General features: G+C 45.6%; 1 protein-coding gene across 1 annotated transcript in view; it reads left to right on the top strand.

Annotated features, from left to right (window-relative positions):
* Positions 1 to 20,008, top strand: part of daam2 (dishevelled associated activator of morphogenesis 2) — a 139,691-nt gene that overhangs the window by 38,087 nt on the left and 81,596 nt on the right. The window contains 1 exon segment of the mRNA XM_083792351.1: positions 18,251 to 18,679. Coding sequence (XP_083648477.1) covers positions 18,509 to 18,679 — 171 coding nt within the window. The 5' untranslated portion in view covers positions 18,251 to 18,508.

The following is a 20,008-nucleotide window of genomic DNA, read 5'->3' as shown; positions in this document are numbered from 1 at the left end:
TGTTTGTGCGTGCGTGCAGATTTTGTGTCAAAGGGCAGCTATTGTGTTTGTGCCAGTGACACACTTTTGGGGGGCTTATGATGTGTAAGGATGTGCCCACCCTGCATAGTGTCTCAATTCACTGCACAGCTTTACTGCAGGCTATATATATAAAAAAAAAAAAAAGCTGGTCACCACAGACGGCTGCCCGTGTTTGCGCTGCTATTACTGTCTGGCGTACATTCCAGACATTACCACAAGCCCCGGGACCATGTTCTCTACTCTGCAGCTGTTGACCTTTCACCCCAACCAAGATATGGCACAAGCCACACAATGCCCTACGTAAAGTGCCCAGCCCCCTGTCCCATGGCTATTACTGACCTACGTACAGTGCCCCTGTCCCATGGCTATTACTGACCTACGTACAGTGCCCCTGTCCATGGCTATTACTGACCGGCATTGGCTATTATTGACATGGAAGGAGATTGGCTCTGAGAGGCTGTTGGTCACTGACTTAACGCAGCCATTCCCAATCTGTGAGTGAGGATATTGCAAGTGGGCCTCAAATAACTGCCAAACACTAAGATTTTAACTTAAAGGGACATAAAATGTCATGGTACTTTTTTCTTTAAAACGTAATACTTAGGAGGTAGGTAACGTTAAGTATGCTATGTTTTCCTTTAGAACCAAGCCGAAAACACAATCGACTGATCGATCATCATTAGAAAAACATTGCTCTGAAACCCACCCATCTGACCTCTTTGCATTGGCAAATTGTGTCTGCTTTCACAGAGTTGGCCGGAAACGATCAAAGGCCCCCCACAAAATACTGTCGTGCTACATGGGTCATATCAAAGCAAGCTGACAAAATGGACATGCTGTAATAATAGCCGAGCTGACCAGCTATAGTGTTGTTGTTATTGGCGTCTGAAACCCCTTATGGAAACCCTAAGTGATCGGCCGTTAGCTGTTGGGTCAATGTTTTGGTTTAATTTGGTACGTTCAAGGTTGGTCATCATAACCCTGTCACCGCCCCGATGGGACGGCCGTTCTCAAGTCTGTTTCAGTGACGACACCCGTCAAGAATAATGTGGGCCCTCCAAACTAGAGATACTCATGGGTGTTTGAGGAACATGCGAGTCTCTGGGAAGTCCAGCGTCTTTTTTTTTAATTATTATTATTATTATTATTATTCTCCTGAGGTTCATGGAAACCAGCTCCACAGCTGCACTCGTGCCAAGAATTTATCTTTTTTTTTTTTTTTTCCACTTATAATAACATGTCCTTTTTACTTGGACTTTGGACTCGTCACACCAGTGCGGTCCGTTCCTCCATATGAATAAGAAAACAATTTGACGCGGCAGGGTAGCACTTTGGGTCGGCGCGGGATGGGGGACGCCAAGTATTGGGTTGCATGTGTCGAGGCCCTGGTAATATGTGGGAATGTCGGGGCCCGTGGAATGCAAGGCCCGTCCTGCCTTTCTTTTCATTCCCAGTATTAACCCATTCTGAACGGGCACCCATTTTGGTGTTAGCATCATGTTATGCTTTAGCTATTGAAAAATAGCAGATCTACAAGCTCATATCGCGCCACCGAGTGGCGCGATACGAGCTTGTAGGTCTGCTATTTTTGAATAATCGAAGAACGACTGACATTTTTAGAATCTGATCTAAGGTCAGAATGGGTTAATCAGACCAGTGTGTGTCCAGTGGAAACCTCATATGAATCTGATCTCAGGTCAGAATGGGTTCATCAGGACCAGTGTGTGTCCGGCGGAAACCTCGTATGAATCTGATCTCAGGTCAGAATGGTTTAATAGCAGAGATATCCCAGTGATCCGGCCTATTTGGCATGGGGCTGATGGGGGTGACTATGCCACTACAGAGAAGTGGGTCAGTGCTGAGACCTCTGGTGATGCCCGCTTCTCGCTGCTCCTAATTCCTTCCTGTCTCTTCCCTTTGATTGATTGATTACTTCATTAGGCAGAAATGTAAACGACACACCTGTGGTACAGTGAGACATTAAAGCTAAGAGGATAACACAAAAAAGACCTAAGTCCAGCTGGGACTTGTTTACATTGTGGTCCTATTATGTATTCAATTCATCAACATGGCTTAGCAAATGTACACAACGAATACGAACACGTATAACATGTACAAAAATGGATGGAAAAATACTTTTACCTCTCCTTTTGGTCTCCTGATAGATAGATTTATTTTTGGGCCAATTTAGAAAGAAACCAGCGTTCCATCCTCCGCGTCATCAGGGCCTTTCTGTGTGCTCCCGTGTCCCCTAGGGTAGGTATACCCTCAAAATAAATCATTGTCTCTAAACTGCCTCCCCCTGCGCCATCCAGTCTTTTAATGGGGCGAGAATCAGGAAGTGAATTATCGCTATTTAACACGTCTCGCAAATGTAATTTAATTCACCCAAAACATACATTTTGTACCAGAGGATCATATCGTTTAGAGAAATGAGCCAAAAAGAACAATCCGAGATATTACGATTCTCCATGGACGGCATAAGCCAGCGGAATTTATATTTCCGTTTTTTCCCCCACGTTTGCTTTCATCGCAGCGCTACCGGAGTGTTATGAGCGTACAGGACATAGTTGTGAACCGTAATCAATTGATTTTAAAATAGGCGTCCAAAGGCGATCTCAGCGTTTGGACCGGGAGGCGTCAAAACAAAGGCGATTACGGTGCCAAATGTGTTAATATCCTCTGTCTGCCGTGAGGAGGACCAAGGTTCTATAAATGGCTGCTGTGAGGCTGTACAAGTGTCTGAGAGGTTGGAGATGGCTGCTGTGCGGGCCCTTGAGAATAAAATATTGGAAAGACATGTCTGACCAAAAAGGGAGAGCTCCCTCTCCGTCTCCCCTCCATAGGATTATCGTTCTTCTCTTCCTCGCCCTGGAATGGCTCCAAGGTTTCTTCTCCGCCTACAGACGGTAGATAACTTAAACATAGCACAACTCGACCACATGAACCCCCAGCAAACCTATTCTGGTCTAGCCATATAATAGGTGAACATTCGGCGAAGAGGCTGTTTTCACTATTTGATGTACAACTAAGTATGTAAAGTAGGGTTTAAGACAAGTTACTTCAAATGAACATATTTTGGCTTGTGTACATCCAGCGTATAGCCTGTGGTCAGTGGCTTCTGCGAAGGAGTCCGACATGTTTAGAGTAGATGGCAGCTCTGTGGCTGCCTGGCTTGGTGCTACAGTGGATCGTTGCTGTCGGGCAGAAACCTCTTATCTCCATATTCTTGACTTTTTGTGTTTTAGTTTTTTGTAAATGAATGCCCTACTTGATCATACTACAGCGTCACACAGAAGAAAGTATCAAACGTTGCAGATCTACAAGCTCGAAGCGCGGCATGAAGCAAACACACTTTGAGCATGTCGATCTGCTATACTTTGATGCTGTAAACTTGTGAAAAATAATTGTTTTTGAGTCTTTGGACATGAGGTTTCCACACCCGACAGCGAGACGATATCTAGGGCCACTGCTCTGCTCTGCTGTAGTGTTTGTTTTCATCAAAGGCCATTGCCACATTAATAAGAAAGGCAGTTCCAATAGCTCAGGCTCGTAAACAAACCCCAGTCTCCTCATGTGGTGTCTGCCGTTACGAGTCTTCCTCACCAGATCAGGAAATGGCTCCTTTTTTTTTAACCAATCAAACTAAATGAAATGTCGATTAATGACATCCCGGGGGGAATGAAATGGAAATCTTTTTTTCAGTCAAAGATATTTCCTCTTTATGGGTGAGGAGGGTTAGTATAGTATGCCCTATAGCTCCTGTTAACACAACAGCACATATATACGCTATAAATATGTTTGGTTGTTGAAAGGGGCTAGGAGCCAATAAGGCCTTGGTGAATTCTAAAATGTTGGCCCTCAAGGGGGTGTTATTGAAAGACATCCAAATGCCATGTATTTGGTTGTGTGGAGAGCTAGTGGCTTCTCGCAATGTTTTCTCGAGCAAAATAGACTGATGGTTAAAGCAGTGGTTCTCAAAGTGGGTCCTTGAGGGAGTTCCAGGGGGTCCCCTGCTAAATGATAGTTAGGAACCAAATGGACCCTTATGGATCTAACGCTTGAGAGTGTACAAATGGAACCAAATGGACCTGATAGGGAGTTAAATTAACATTGATTTTACAATATAAACTGGGGTCCCAGAGATAGAAATGCCATTAAAAGGGGGGGGGGGGGGGGTCTGTAGACTAATGCATGTCAAACTGGGGCTTCTTAAAAGCCAAACTGGGGCTTTTAAAAAAATTCAACGGGTTGAGAATCACTGCTAGAGCTGTAAACATGGGGGTCAGTGGGCTAATGAATGTCAAATTGGGGGTCCTTGACATGGAAAAATGTGTAAAGCACTGGTGTGGAGAGTGGCTTCTCGCAATGTTTTCTCCAACAAAATTGACTGATGGTTAAAGCACTCTAATCATAGCCATCGCCAGCATCGTCAGCTTGCATGGCAATTGTTCCTTCAGGGGCAAAAAGAATAGTTGACAGGCGGGAACGATATTGGACAAACATCTGCCTGTCCTGTTTTTGTTTTAGTTTTTTCCCTCAGAGCCATATAGCTAACGGTACACTGTATAAACCTTAGTGTTTCATTTAACTCTGAGATGCCGTTGCCAGGTTTTGCAAGAGAAACAAGCAACCAGGTGTATACTGTACTGTATGTGAAAACAAGCCCAACGTAAGCGACTTTGGGCAGGTCAGTCAAACTTTTAAACGTTTTAGAGCAGTGGTTCCCACATGTTTTCAAGTCAGGGACCCTCAAATGATTATAGCCAATGTATTTCTTTACGGACCCACATCTGAAAATATTTTGTGCCAGTGCCCTTACAATATTTCTGTTGCGTTGCGGGATGTGTTGTGAGCTTGTAGATCGCGCTGTGTTCAAATAGCAGATATATATACAGTATACTGTATATAAGCCCAAATAAGCGACTTTACATCATAATAAGCCCGGAGTTGCATATAAAAAGCGGACATGGCAACATAACGGTGCTCTGAGAGTGTACAAACTGAACCACATTGCCCTGTAAATAGTCTGTTTATAGACCACTCACTGAGTTAAATGATCACTGGGGATTTCGCAGTGTGTAGAACCTTCAAGCAGCTTTGCCCCCCCTCCTTCCGAAAGCTGTTTATAAACAAACAGAAAATGAAAAATAACCAGCTCTCTCTACAGTAAGTGTGATTGCATTTAGCCTTTGGGAGAGTCTGGAAATATTTAAGCAATAGCAATAACCACAGCCTATTAAAGTAATTAATAATAATTGTGGCTGTGGTCTATATAAATTGAGGTATTTTGAGTCATGCATTTCTCCCCGCATGTTTAATTATCTCCCTGTGATTGGTCTTGTAGCCTTTCTCATGCCGAGGACCCCCACCTTCAAATGCGTTTGACCCACGGACCCCCATCGGAAAATATGTTGTGCCAGAAAGGGACCCCCCCCCCCCCAACCCTTTGTGCAACATTTTGAGCTTGTAGATCTGATACTTGTCATATTAGGAGATAGGAGGTTTCTGCCCGACAGCAACGATATGATTTTGCTGAGAGGGGAGGGGGGCACTTTGAGGAACCCCCCCACCCCCCCCACACACCCCCTTTACAATGTTCCCATTCTATTGTCCACGTCTTGTATATACAGTTACTAGTAGAAACTCCAAAAGCACTTTTGAGGAATGCTGGCGCTTCCATTGTGTCAGGTTATAATACATCAGAAGTATCCATTACACTCACGGAGCCGTTTCCTGATGTGTGTCATGTTTTGCCCCAAACAGTGACCCGGCGTCATGGGTTTCCTCCTCGACACAGGGGGGGGGGGGGGTTTGAACTGCTGCATGCCTGCCCCATAAGAGATGGTTTCTTTTTTTTTATAGCAGTGATTCTCAACCATTTTAATATCAAGCCCACTTTGAGAATCACTTCACTGTTAGACATTATCTACGTAGCCTAAAATGTTCATGTTTTCTTTGAACTTCCTCGCAGTATGTATTTCACCGTTCCACAAAAAAGAAAAACTAAATACATGTAGCCAATCTACAAGAAAAAATGTACTCTTTGTGTCGTGGTGCAATGTGGGGTGAGCTTGTAGATCTGCTCTTGTTTGAAAAACAATAGCCAAAATAGGGACACAAAGGGTTAAATCAACAATGCACGTACAACTCGGCAACAAACTCTATACACACACGTCCATGTTCTATATAGGAGTCTTTATTCACTGAAAGAGTCATGAATGATCCCAGTTGAAGGAAAAGCCGTGGAGAGATGGAGAGGAGAGATAATTCCCGTGGATTATTTTCCCTCGCACTGTCGTTATCTGATCACAGGGAGTGAGAAGGGAGGCGGTCGCGGGTAGAACGTGAAAGCCGAGGAATCAACAGTGGTGTGGACGAAGGACCTTTTTACTTAATGTGTGTTGAAGCACCTGTGACTGTCTCCTGCGTTGAAACATTTGACTTGAGTAATACGCATAAAAAAGTATTGGAATCGAAATGTACTAGTGCAATATAGTACTAAGTACACTAAGATGTTGTGGAGTATAAAGTATATAAAGGAGGTCAAATTACCTCAGATTAAGTGTAGCGTGTGTTACTTTGCACCACAGGGAATGAGGGATGAAGGGAAGGAAGAGAGGAGGGGTGGGTTTCCGTTCTTCATTATCCTCCTGGAAGATGCACGTAGGCATGTCTGTGCAAGGACAGACAAGACAGACAAGATGGACAGACAGACAGACAGGCAGGCCTTATCAGCATTCTCCACCAAACCTTAGGGAGTGTGCATGGGTGGAGGTCGAGGCCATTCAGGGCAAGCCTTATACACCTTGTTTTATACTTGGTTTGCATGCCGCATCGCGCACCTAAAACAGCTCATCTACAAGCTCACAATGATGGTCCATGGAGCGCGTTACGAGTTTGTAGATCTGCTCTTTTAGGCATTTTCGACGCCGGCTTGCCGCTATAAATCGGTATAAATCAGGCTTCGGAGCCTGTGATGTTGCTATGAGAATTAAAAGGTCATGTTTCAACACGTCCTCATGCATGTTACATGTTTTAAACCGGGGACGCCGTTCCCACGGCCTTTTTTGTCATTTTGCATGCTCGTGTCTGCACATGCACAGACGCGTGTGCCTGCGAGACTGCATGCGTTCCCGTGATCTATACCCAATGTATCGCTGGCTGATTTGCATTGCATGAAGTCCGTTATAGTTCTATCTGGTGTCAGTCATTGGAGGTGTCAATGTGTACTTGCAGTACGTACGTAGAATTAGGCCATGATGGCACCCATATACACTTTGCATAACATTTTATTTATAGGAGTTTGCTTACTCTGTGTGTGAGCTGAGCACTCGCTTTTTTTTGGACCACAAGGTCATGGGTTTGATCCATGAGCAGCACGGCTTGGCTTGCGACAGTTGTGCGGCAAGTACTGCGAGCTGATGGTAGGTGTGACTGACGCTCCACCTCAGCAATCCATCTCCCCAACCATTTCAATGTGTTAGGGGTCTAACACGTTGAAATGGGGATAATGGGCGAGTGAGAATTGTCCCGAAGCAATGCCTAGAAATGAACATAAAATTGAAAAATAAATGATTTAACATTGACATTGTGCAGTCGCTTCTGTCTTGATGTAGTGTTTGAGTGGTTTGGAGAGCATCTATGTTTGTTGATGTAAGTGTATTGTTCTGTGTCGTCTGTCGACATGTTTAATGTATTGTTTTGTCTATGTACTGTATTCATTGTGTTGTACCCGAGGACCCCCTCTAAAACTAGGGGCTATCCTCTAAAGGAAATACATTTTCAATATATTTATATATATACATACTGTATATACATGAATTATATTATCCTACCTTTTCAGCTTACTGTAAATCAAGCAAATATCAGATACAAGCTCATAGCACGGCGCTACGAGCTTGTAGATCTGCTATTTTAGAAAAATAGTGAAAATGTGTCTTCTTTCACAGCGATGGTTTTCAACTCAACTCCAGTATAGAATTAAACGTCTTAAAACGTTACCTTTTTAAAAGTATAAAACATTTGCCGATCTCAGATCGGCTGGTTTGCGAGTTTAGCAGCGGACAGACACACAGACCCTCTTCCAGCCAGCTCGCCCCTATAGGAGCCACGCAGTAAAAGTGGAGTAGATTCTATTTCTGGGTCTCACAATTCTCTTGTCGTCTCTTGTCAGTCATCGTCAGGGAAGTCTGAGACAAACCAATGCGGTGCACAGCTAAAAATAGCCACTGTGCCATTAATCAGATGTGCACCAGCCATAATGTGAGGGGCAGACGTTTGTCTCTAGTTTGACCCCAAGGCGTCCTTGAGGGTCCAGGGGTCCCAGCTAGGAACCAAATATACTCTCATAGGTCTGTTCCATCCGTGCACTCTCTTAGTTACGGTTACGTTACGGTCTGTGGTCCTTATGCAGAACAAACCGGGCGTCCTTGAAATAAATAAGTGTTCTCAAAGAGAAAGCCATTGCCCCCAGGGTGCACAATTTGAAAAGAGGGCTACACAAAGTACTTTTGATACTTTGTGTGTCACTGTAGTATGATCAGGTAGGGCATTCATTTACGAAAAAACACGAAACGTTAGAAGATAGGGATAGGAGGTTTCTGCCCGACAGCAACGATATTCAGCCTAAGACATGATGTTGTATTTTGCAATAGGCGCACCGGGCAGCCAGAGGTTATGTGGCTACAGTATCTGGGGGTCCTTGGCATGAAAAAGGTAGGGAACCCCCTGGTCTAGGCCTGCGTTAGTTGGCCACAAGCTAGGGCCCACCAGGATTGGTCCCAGCCCAGATCCTCTGGCCCATTGTCCAGGGTTCCTGGCTGGCCTTCCCAATGTGAAATCCCTAGCAGAATGTGTGCAGCACTTTTCGAAAAATGCATCGATGCAGGAATGCATCGCATGCAAATGTAGTGTGAACTACTGCCAGCCCATTCACTCCCTCCGCTGTGGAGGTCTGCTCATTTGAGTCTGCATTCTGTAATCCACCACTCCACTACTGGGCTTCGACATCGAAATAGATTGTGATGTCACTTCTCAAGAATGTAAGTCACAAGTGTTCAGTGGTGGGAGAAGTACTCTGGCTATTCGTTACAGCGCTTGTTTCACCTGACAGTTAATGATGTGTCATTCTATAACTGTCTACGGTATATATGTATATATATATATATATATATATATATATATATATATATAAAATGGAAACACTCAAGTAAACAAACAAAAATACCCCCAAATTGTAGGGTTGGGGTTGTACTCCACCACTGTGTGTTATCAGCTCTTTGCTGTGTTTGTTCTGGTAATACTGTGTACTGTACACACTGCACTGTACTGTACACACTTAACGTTCATTTGAACCCTTATTGTACATCTTTTTTTTCTTCTTTTTTTCATGAATTTTGGAAGTTGTTGAGTCAGCGTTCAGTGACACCAAGGTCCCAGTGGAGGAGGAAATGTCTTCTCTGTCATCGACCCATTCTGGGCTCTCAGACATGGCTTGAGCTGCACAGGAACGGCAAACCGCCCGGGTTCAAATCAGGGCTAGAAGAGGAACGTTACTGTACGTAGTGCAGTTTCATATCATCATATTCAAATTGAAATGATGATTCAAATCATTAACGCATATCAACCAGTGCCATTGAAAAGGCTGTCATTAAGGTGGAGAAGTTTATTGATCTAGGATGGATTGATTTCAGAACAAATCGGCCACCCATGCGGCAAAGTCCCTTTTTTTTTAAATGAAGAAGCGATGGATGCATGTGTAAAAACCATGAGCTCATCACCGTGAGCTCTGATGGACTGTAACAGTGTGTGTGTGTGTGGGGGGGGGGGGGGACCCCCCCCCCCCCCCCCCCCCCTGCGGAGTGCTTCTTTGCTAATGTAACCGATTAGCTCCGCAGTGTGGCCCTTTGACCTAACGGGGGGGAAATGACTGATGCCTACAAGGTTTCCCCAAGGCCTGCATCCAGTGACTGTGGGTGGGCCAAAGAGAGAGAGAGGGGGGGAGGGTTGAGGAAGAGGGGGGAGGGGGGCATGGGAGAATGAGTTTTCAATGGCGCGCTAACTTAAGGCCCCTGGCGATTTGGATGAGAGCCAGCGGGTTTGAGAAAATAAGAATTGGAGGGTACAGGGCAGGCCATTAGTCACTGGACAGACAGACAGACTGACAGTAGGGTGTGTGTGTATGTGTGTGTGTGTGTGGGGGGGGGGGGTACCTGGGGAAAGGGCATGTCTGGGGCAGTGGCTCCCCAAACGCTTGTGTTGTGGTGTCAGGTTGTCAATTGGCCGACATGAATAGAATGCATGGAAAGTGATCCCTACGCACATGTAATTTATTAGATATATTGTATGTTGTCATTGTTGTGACACTGGTGAACAGAGAGCTCGCTTATACACTCAATCTTTTTCACTCGTACACACGCACACACACACACACACACACACACACACACACACACACACACACACACACACACACGCACATATGCTGTAATGATGCTTACACAATACCTTTCCTCTCCGTTTCCGTGTTCTCTGCCTGTGGCAGCCGTCCTCTGATGCTGCGGCTGATGAAACGCATACCCCCCCCCCCCCCCCCCCCCCCCCCCGAGTACCAGGCACTAATAGTAATTGACTTGAATTGCACAGCAGACTTGGAGTCCACACACACACCAGCTCTGACAGTGTGATGAAACCAAACTGGATTCCGGAAACGGTTCCAAAATGTGATGGAACCGATTCCGGTTCCTCGATGTTGGATCCGGTAACTCGCGTTCCGGATCCAACCGTATATTATGTAACAGTGTGCGGCAGTAGCAGGGGGGCAGTCAGCCAGATATTTCGTGAAGCCTCATTGAAATCGGTAGTTCATATAATGGCCTGTTGTGGCGCTGGACCGGACCCAAAAAGCCCCATAGCTCCATAGAGGCCCATGTATTTTGGCCCAACTTCACCTAGACTGTATTACCTTAATAAACATGGTCATGAATACTTTCTTCTTCCAGTCACTAGTTTAAAGTCTCATTTCTAATGTCATAATATTCTTTTTGGAAAATTATGGTCCCATTAATTAAAAAAATGACCATAAAGAAAAAAAACCATCGCGTATGTTCTGAGGGGCGTGGCTACCATTACAGTCTATGATCGGGATTCCCCTCCCACTCGAGTCAAAATAAAAACCAACGGAGAAGAAGGGGGGAAGTCCCGCCTCGTTGTCTGGGCAGCCAATGACCAGCTGGTATACAAAACGGAGCCAGCCAATGGCCAGCTGGTACCAAAGATGGCGACTTACATCAGGAATTAGCATATGATTACAGGCTTCATTTTACGTTCATGTTAGACCCGGGGAACGCTTTGTCCATATTTTTTACAGTCTATGGGCAGTAGCTACACTGCAATGTGCCGAGAGCAGAAACAAAAGATACTATAAGAAAGGAGAGAGAGTGTGATGCACCGTTCATTTTTTCCTTCTTTGTGTGTGTGTGTGTGTGTGTGTGTGTGTGTGTGTGTGTGTGTGCGCGCGTGCACGCTTGCTTGTGTGTGATGCACAAAAAAGCAGTGTGTGACAGATGTGTTGTGGAGAGAATGGAAATTATACAGGCACAGATGTTTGAGAGCCTGATCTGCACACAAATACAGTATACACAGTGACACACACAAACACTCTCTCTCTCTCTCTCTCTCTTCCTCTTTCCATCTCTCTCTTGATCTTTCTCTCTCTCTCATGTGCAGCAGGCTATCTCTCCTCACTGTCTCCTCCTCCCTGTAGTTTCTTCCTCCTCCACTGACCTATTTCCCTGCAATGGGGATGAGCTAGTGAGCTGAATGGGAAGTGGCAGTAGCATCTCTCTCTCTCTCTCTCTCTCTCTCTCTCTCTCTCTCTCTCTCTCTCTCTCTCTCTCTCTCTCTCTCTCTCTCTCTCTCTCTCTCTCTCTCTCTCTCTCTCTCACCATGTCTCTCTCTCTCTGCTCGGCTGCGTCAAACAGCCGAGTGGCTCGCGTGCGTGCGTCTGTGCATGCGTGCGCGCACCAGCGTTTGCACCGAAATATAGCTGCTCTATAACCTCCACTTGTAGCTTGTATAGATCAGCTATGTTTCCGCTTACGGATGAAAATGACAAAATGACATTCATAAAATCGCTGTCCTAAAATATCCTCACAAGTATGTGCGTTAGAATGTGCAGGTACACCGTAGTACTTATGCTTGTGCATGCATGTGTCTATACGCACAGTACATCATCATGCTGGTGCGTCTGTGCATGAAAAATGAGTAGACCGATGTGTTCTATACTGTGCATGTTTGTAGAGCGCATGCATGTGCACATGCGCACGCATGCATTTGAGCAGTGTTAATGCCATGAAGCAGCACTAACGCATTTTTATTTAGTTGTTCCTTCAAGTGCATATAAACTGGCCGTTTATCATCTGCAGGCATGCGTGTGGGGAAAAAATGGCTCAGAGGGGGATGAAAAATCCCTGTCTTTTTTATGTATACCTCCCCAAGCTTTTGTCATTTGCGCACACGCACACACACACACACACACACACACACACACACACACACACACACACACACACACACACACACACACAAAATGTTGCAGAAAGATTATGTATAAATTGTTCATACTAGAGTTACCTGTTCCCCAAAGATGCTGGGGTTCCCCTCCTGTCACATTCAATGTCACTCTAATGTCTGTCACAGTCACTGGCAGAGGGAAATGTAGGCTAACGTTTGTGTGTTTGTGCACGCACACACTCGGCTAAGTCACGACGAGCCAGGGAGATGTGACGGCAAGTTACCCACCCACGCACGTGACGCCACAAAGAGAATAGATAACAAGACGCCGGGGAAACAAAATGTAGTAAAAGCGATAGAATAGCGAGAGGGAGAGGAGTGAGAGGAGTGAGAGGAGTGAGAGGAGTGAGAGGGCATCCGTGTAACTTTGAGATGGATGCTGTGTGGGAACGATGACAGATGTTGGTGACAGACGGTGGGGGGGGGGGGGGGGGGGTGGTTCTATAAGCACATTCCTCAAAACGCTTCTAAATATTATTAGGTTTTCTATTTTAAAGTTTTAAAGTGTAGTTGTGGTTCTGAAACGTGAGGAACACCCCCCCCCCAAAAAAATATATATATTTATCCGCAGACTCCCTTTTGAAAATAATTGATTGTGTGCCAAGGAGACTGCTCCATACAATATCTGTGTTGTTAAAATATTCCACATTTTTCACATTTTTTTTTTCTCCCAGATTAGTTTTTGTTCTATACAAGCTTTTTCTCAAGATTAGTTTTTGACCTTCAAGCTTAATGCGTTCTGCTGTGACGGGCTGGGAGCTTGTAGATCAGCTATTTTCAAATGGCCTAATTGCTTCTTTTGGCCTTGTTTTTATAGACATGGTTGCTTTTTTTAGCTCGCAAAATCTGGCAACACAAGGCTTGCGGTGATGGACAGAGTCAATTCTTAAGATATGAATAGAGACGGCACCGGATTTCTCCTCCCATCCACTTGCATTAAGTTGCTCAAAAGCGCATGAAGCGATTTCACTCCTCCTTCCGGGTAGGAACAGAGTGCGTTCTGGGATTGATTGGGCCAAACTCATGAATGCGCTGGCCGTTGACTATCATTGCACTGAAACGCCCAGCGCTGTAATACCAAATTCTGCCACTATGTCCATTTCGCCTCAGGGTTTCCTCCGTGTGCCGTCTCTATTCATACATACTCTAAGAGTCAATTTGGCTATCGCATTTGTGTGACAGAAACTGTTCTGCAAAAATCAATCGTGTGTGTGTGTGTGTGTGTGTGTGTGTGTGTGTGTGTGTGTGTGTGTGTCTGTCTGTGATGATTTACAAGGGCCAAATTGTACAATTTTCAAAATCAGATTGGAGAAAAACAAAATCTCACGTCTAATAGGGATTAGGCATTTAGGGGTTGGGGTTATGCCGATCTATAATGAGTTATGTTGCACCGACCGAAGACATCAGACCTTCAAGCTCTGCAATGTGATGTAACTAACTATAACTCAGGCTTTAGGGCTTAAAATATGGCAAAGGGCCATACTAAAACATTGACGTGTGTGTGTGTGTGTGTGTGTGTGTGGATCACTTGGCCTACTTTTCCTGGGTATGGGCTGGCAGCGAGCCAGCAGGAATGTTGCTGCTGAGTGAGGACCAGCCGCACGTGGGGCTCTGTGGGAGAGTGGAGATGGACACGCACACACACAGTCACACACCCACCCACGCGCGCACACACACTTAAGATAGGAGTTTCAGGATGTTATCGTGCTGAATCCCCTGTCGAGCGGCCTCTCTTCTCTTTCGCTGGGCTCATCCAGCTGTCCACAACATGCAACAGAAACACACTCTATTACCGTAATGGCTTGTCACGGGCTCCTCCTCCTTACGCTGCTGGAACTTGTCCTAATTAAAAAAAAAAAAGAAGAAACCATTCAGAAAGTACCGTGTCATGGTTTTCCCCAGGTGATAAAAACCTGAAAGAACCTACGTTGGTTTGTCTACCAAAAGTACATGCGGAATGTGTTATCCTGAGTTTATCCACACTAGAGATGTGCCCGTGGGGCCTTAATTCCCTATTTGGAATGATTGCATTTCTGTATGTGTCTCTCTGTGTTCCTATATTCCTATATATATTTATGGAGTTCTGTGTCAGCCATGACCAAATATGGAGCGTTGGGATGTCGGAACAGGCCAGCTTATGGAGTTCTGTGTCAGGCATACCCAAATGTAGTGTTGTGAGGGCAGAACAGGCCAGCTCCATATGTGGACTCTGGGCAGAGGCCTGGTCCAGAGCCCCTTTTTGAGACGGTTCTGGACAACCGTGAGTCCGACCGACTCGACACTGCACTCCCTGTGGTGGGGTGGAACGAGTGTGTCGAATTTGAAGTCGGTGGGGCGAACGGTTCTCGAGTTATGTGGATCACAGACGTACAGAGACTTGGTGCATGTATAGTTGGATGAACAGGAGTGTCTCCATTCCACTGGTTCTCCAACCTTTTTCTTGTCAAGCTCGAGTGGCACGCTACGAGCTTAGATCTGCTATTTTTCAATAGCTAAATTATAACATAATGTTTAAAACACCAAAAGGGGTTCCCGCCCATAATGGGTTAAGTGCTGTAAGAGTGTAGAAATGTATGCGTAAATCTATACAGTTTTGATACTGTCGAATGTCGATCTTGTTGTTGAATGCAAAATGCATTTTTTTTTGCCCCCAGCTCAACACATTTGTAGAGCCACAGGCTATAAGCTGACGTAGCGATTCAGCGAACCATGATGGACTCTTCTATGCCCGACTGTGCAGATTTGGCTTAACAAACATGCATGCGACGTCTGCCTGGTCCAATCTGTGTGGTTGTTTGATAGTTACGTTAAAGCCGAAGAGAAACCCCTTATGCAGACTTCCACCTGACAGCTTCAGATTCTGCCTCTGTCGAAACAACAGTGGCTTTGGTGAGGTGGGCACATTCATTTTGTGTGTGTGTGTGTGTGTGTGTGTGTGTGTGTGTGTGTGTGTGTGTGTGTGACATTGGGTACAATGTCGACACGACAGCACTTGTCATTTCTATGGTGGTCGGAATGTCACACCTTTGTTGTCTAACATCGCACGGGCCTTGTTGTCACAACCATGGCTTTGCACAGTGCTTTGTATTTGTGCTGTTAAGGCACACAGGTGCAGGATCACATGCAAGCAACATGCATGACTGTACACACACACACACACACACACACACACACACACACACACACACACACACACACACACACACACAGAGCTGCCATCCAATGTGCTGATGCAACAGCCTGCAAACAGCCACTATTCAGGGCTGTGTGCATTATTCAAAGCTTCCTTCGTTAGTATACAGCATTAAAACGTCATGGAGCATGTAATATTCACAAAAACCTCCCAATCACTACAACATGTGCTTGTTCTCTATTTAATGCATGCCGCTGCCATCCATTTGCCACAGCCCCTGCGCTCCCTCTAGCTCCAGACTTTTAGGGCGCCTTCAAAGCAGGCGGAAAGAAAAACCATCGGAGCAGTAGACCGAAAGGCAAAATGGAAATCTGGTGTTTTCCCTTTTTGCCCCCCTCCCACCCATCCATCTGAGCTTCTGTCAAGGGCCCAGCGCATTCATAAAGAATTTAACCGTCCTGGGCTATTTTTAGACGCATGTTGAGAACTCCTACGCAGAACCACTTGTGCTGGAGCGAGCTTGAGGGGTCGAGGGGCTATATTGCACTGTGAAATCCCGAAGGTTCATTTAACTCCCAGAGTGTACAAATGTAACATTTGTAACAAATGTAACATTTGTAACAAATGTAACATTTGTAACATTTGTAACATTTGTAACAAATGTAACATTTGTACACTCTCTGACACTCTGAGAGTCTGAGTTAGAGACCCATTTGGTTACATTTATTTTCCACATAAGGGTCTAACTATTATTTTATTTGGGGACCCCCTGGAACCCCCTCAAGGACATTCGTACACTGACTCTTCAATCAATCAATCAATCAATCAATCAATCATGTCTTGATTGAATGACACTTCATACATGAAGGGCGGTCCAGAGCGCTTCACAGAAGAGGTTCAGAGTTCCGACTGGATAAAATGAGCACTAGAGGATTCACATCAAGCTGAATCTCCGACTGCCACGATTAAACAAAACGGGTGCGAGGTGTCTGTCCGAATTTTCCCCTCGACCTGTTTACGTTTTCCTCGCTGTCGTTTCGGAGTCTGAGACCGCCTTAATCGTAATCCTCGGCAGCGATGGCTGTACATTATTTCAAAGTGGGAGGTCAACTGTAGACTGTGGGATGAATCTCTTCTCTTATTTGCTGTTGTAGGTCTCTGGTTTTTACTGTTGTCTTTGCCAGAGCTGCATATATTTTTCATGGGAGTAAATAGCTTTATAATTGTGTGTGTGTGTGTGTGTGTGTGTGTGTGTGTGTGTGTGTGTGTGTGTGTGTGTGTGTGTGTGTGTGTGTGTGTGTGTGTGTGTGTGTGTGTGTGTGTGTGTGTGTGTGTGTGTGTGTGTGTGTGTGTGTGTGTGTGTGTGTGTGTGTGTGTGTGTGTGTGTGTGTGTGTGTGTGTGTGTGTGTGTGTGCGCTCGCTCTATTGACACTTTTTATGCAAGGGCCATTCATTCACAAATTGAAGGAGGTTGCTGGCACAAGAGGTTTTAAGCATGCGCATTTTGTGTGTGCGGCGTGCGTGTGACGATGTGTGTGCGTTGCAGACATAATAGAGAGTAGTTATGCATACTGTAGCGACCACCCATATCCTTTCCACAGTGTTGAGGAAATCCTCCTCCCATTTAAACCTCTCCCTTCATTGTAGTGGACTGTCATTCTTCTCACTGTCCACATGCACGCTCGCTCGCTCGCTCACGCACGCACGCACGCACACACACACCCACACGTTAGTGCCACTCCATTGGAGCAGTTAGCATAGCATTGGGTCACCACTGTTGGGTGCAGACTCACGGCGCAGGCACCATTGTACCACAGCAGACAAGAGGGCTCTTTGTCACCCACTGAAAGAGGCTCGGATACGGTGTCCGATACCACACAGTAAAAACCCTTAGTGTTAACTGAACTCTTTAAGTGTAAAGAAAAAAGTTTTTACCCGGACAGCACAGACGTTTATGTTGAGGGGGGCCCCCAAGTACAGGCGCCCGCCCGGCCTGTGGCAAGTTTTATCGTTGCCGTCGGGCAGAAACCTCTTATCTCCATTTTCTAACTTTTGCCATTTTGTTCATAAATGTCACACGAAACGCGCCGCATTTCGAGCTTGTAGATCTGCCACCTTTGCTATATTAGTTTGAATCCTGGATTCATGCTGTAAGGCAGAAACCATGCTGTTGTACTTGAAGAATGAATTCGCTCTACTTTGTCATTACGACGGCATCGAACAAAAGCTGCAAAAATAGCCCTTCTACAAGCTCACAACGGGTCACATAATAGTTATCTTGTCGATCTACAACTTAGAAATAAAAGTGACAATCAGTGCTGTGGATTTTATAAATACTGAACCAATGAATTATAACCCAGAGCTAGTGACTAAAGATCCATTGGAAGTTGAACACATTCAACTTCGGACATACAGGGTTTGCAGACCCGACAAGCGCCGACATATCGAGTTCTATTAAAGCATTTCAACGTGCTTCCTAACCTCCTCTCTTTTTGTTGTTTTTGTTTTTCTCTCTTCCAGATCATGCCCCCTAGATAGCCTTGACATCCCCTCCCCTCCACTCCCCCCTCCCCGTCCCTTCTACCCCCCCCCCCCTCCCCCCCGCCCCTCCCCACCCCCCCTCCCTCCCCACCCCTCCACCCTCCCTGCGGCCTTCAATAGACCGCACAGCAGCGCCCGGCCCGGAGAGCCGCCAAGCGCCACTGCCTTCCTCCTCCTCCTCCTCCTCCTCCTCCTCCTCCATCGTCATCATCGTCGTCTCTCTCGGCCACCATCGCCATGCCGCCCAGGAAGCGGACGCGGGCCGGCCTGGGCTTCCTGTGCTGCTTCGGTGGCAGCGAGCCGCTGGAGATCAACCTGAAGGACAGCAGCGTGCCGCTGCAGCTGCTGGAGTTCAGCGCCCCCATGCCCCCGGAGGAGGAACTGAACGCACGCTTCTCCGAGCTGGTGGTGAGTGAGGAGGAAGGGATGATGTGTGTGTGTGTGTGTGTGTGTGTGTGTGTGTGGGTGGGTCTGTGACGGGATGCACTTTAACCACTTTAACCCTATATGGTGGACTGGAGTCCCTCAGGGCTCTACACTAGGGACTTTTCAGTTTTGTGTTGTGGGGAAAGTATTTGCAGAAAATAGCAGACAAACGATGACTGGGCACCCATTTTGGGCCCATTTTTATGGATCACGAGTACATATCCCTCTTTTCATCTGCCCTCTAGTTTTTGAGGGGCGCTAGCCCCTCCTATATACAGGTTTGTCTTGTCTAGACAAACATTAAAAACGCCATTGACAATGGACAGAGTTTAATGTTTGTTTTGTCACTAACACAAACATTAAATGCCATTAACAATGAACAGAGTTATTGTTTGTTTTGTCTGTCACTGAGCAAATTGACATATGATGTTATGTTATGTTATGATATCGCAATGTTGTAAGATGATAAGGGTTGGTAAAGCGCCCCTCACTTCACACAGGTGTGATTTTTTTAAATATAACTCTTATGAGCTGGCCGCAGACCTCCGTCACGAAATATTTCTTACCGCAACACAAGATTTGTGTTGTATGACCGTTTAGTCTAACCAGCCGTGCTTAGATGATTAACAGTTAACAGATTTGAAACCCATCAGTCATATGTTTAGATCGTTGAGCGTGCGCGCACACACACACACACACACACACACACACACACACACACACACACACACACACACACACACACACACATGTATATACAGTACATTGGCTATTTTCACTAGCTTGGGTCCCACGGGGAGACATCACATTCATCTTAAGGGTCATCTCGCTCGTGCTGTAAAGTTTGAGAACCACTGCACCACAAATACTGTACGTTCAAGCAGTCTGTCTTCAGAGAGAGTTTACTTCTACTACAGTACAATAGACACCTGACATCATTACATAACGCTGTCTTACCATGAGACTCATTCATTACCCATAACAACCAATAATCCAATGCTTGTGGTTTTGTAAAATGGGTGGATGCGATAGAGGTATACAGTATGCTCCATCAATGTGGGTTGGCTGTTTTTGAGCAAATTTGAGCAAAATGCATAATGTGGTGCATGCTTATGAAAGAATGTGCAAACCATTTTCATTCAGCCAATAATATCATGACATCCGCCTGTCGGTGTTCCACACAGATGAGATTCATTGTTCTATGTGTTAACACACTAGTCTGACCAGAATCATGGATAAAACATAACCTCACCCCGGTGATAAAAGTTAACGACCATTGGGGTATCAAAAGCAGAGGCATTAAATCCCCCA

The sequence above is a fragment of the Protomyctophum parallelum genome (assembly GCF_964188405.1).
Source record: "Protomyctophum parallelum genome assembly, chromosome: 20".
NCBI classification, from domain to species: Eukaryota; Metazoa; Chordata; class Actinopteri; order Myctophiformes; family Myctophidae; genus Protomyctophum; species Protomyctophum parallelum.
Note: the sequence above shows the minus strand (reverse complement) of the source record. Positions and strands in the feature narration are given on the sequence as shown.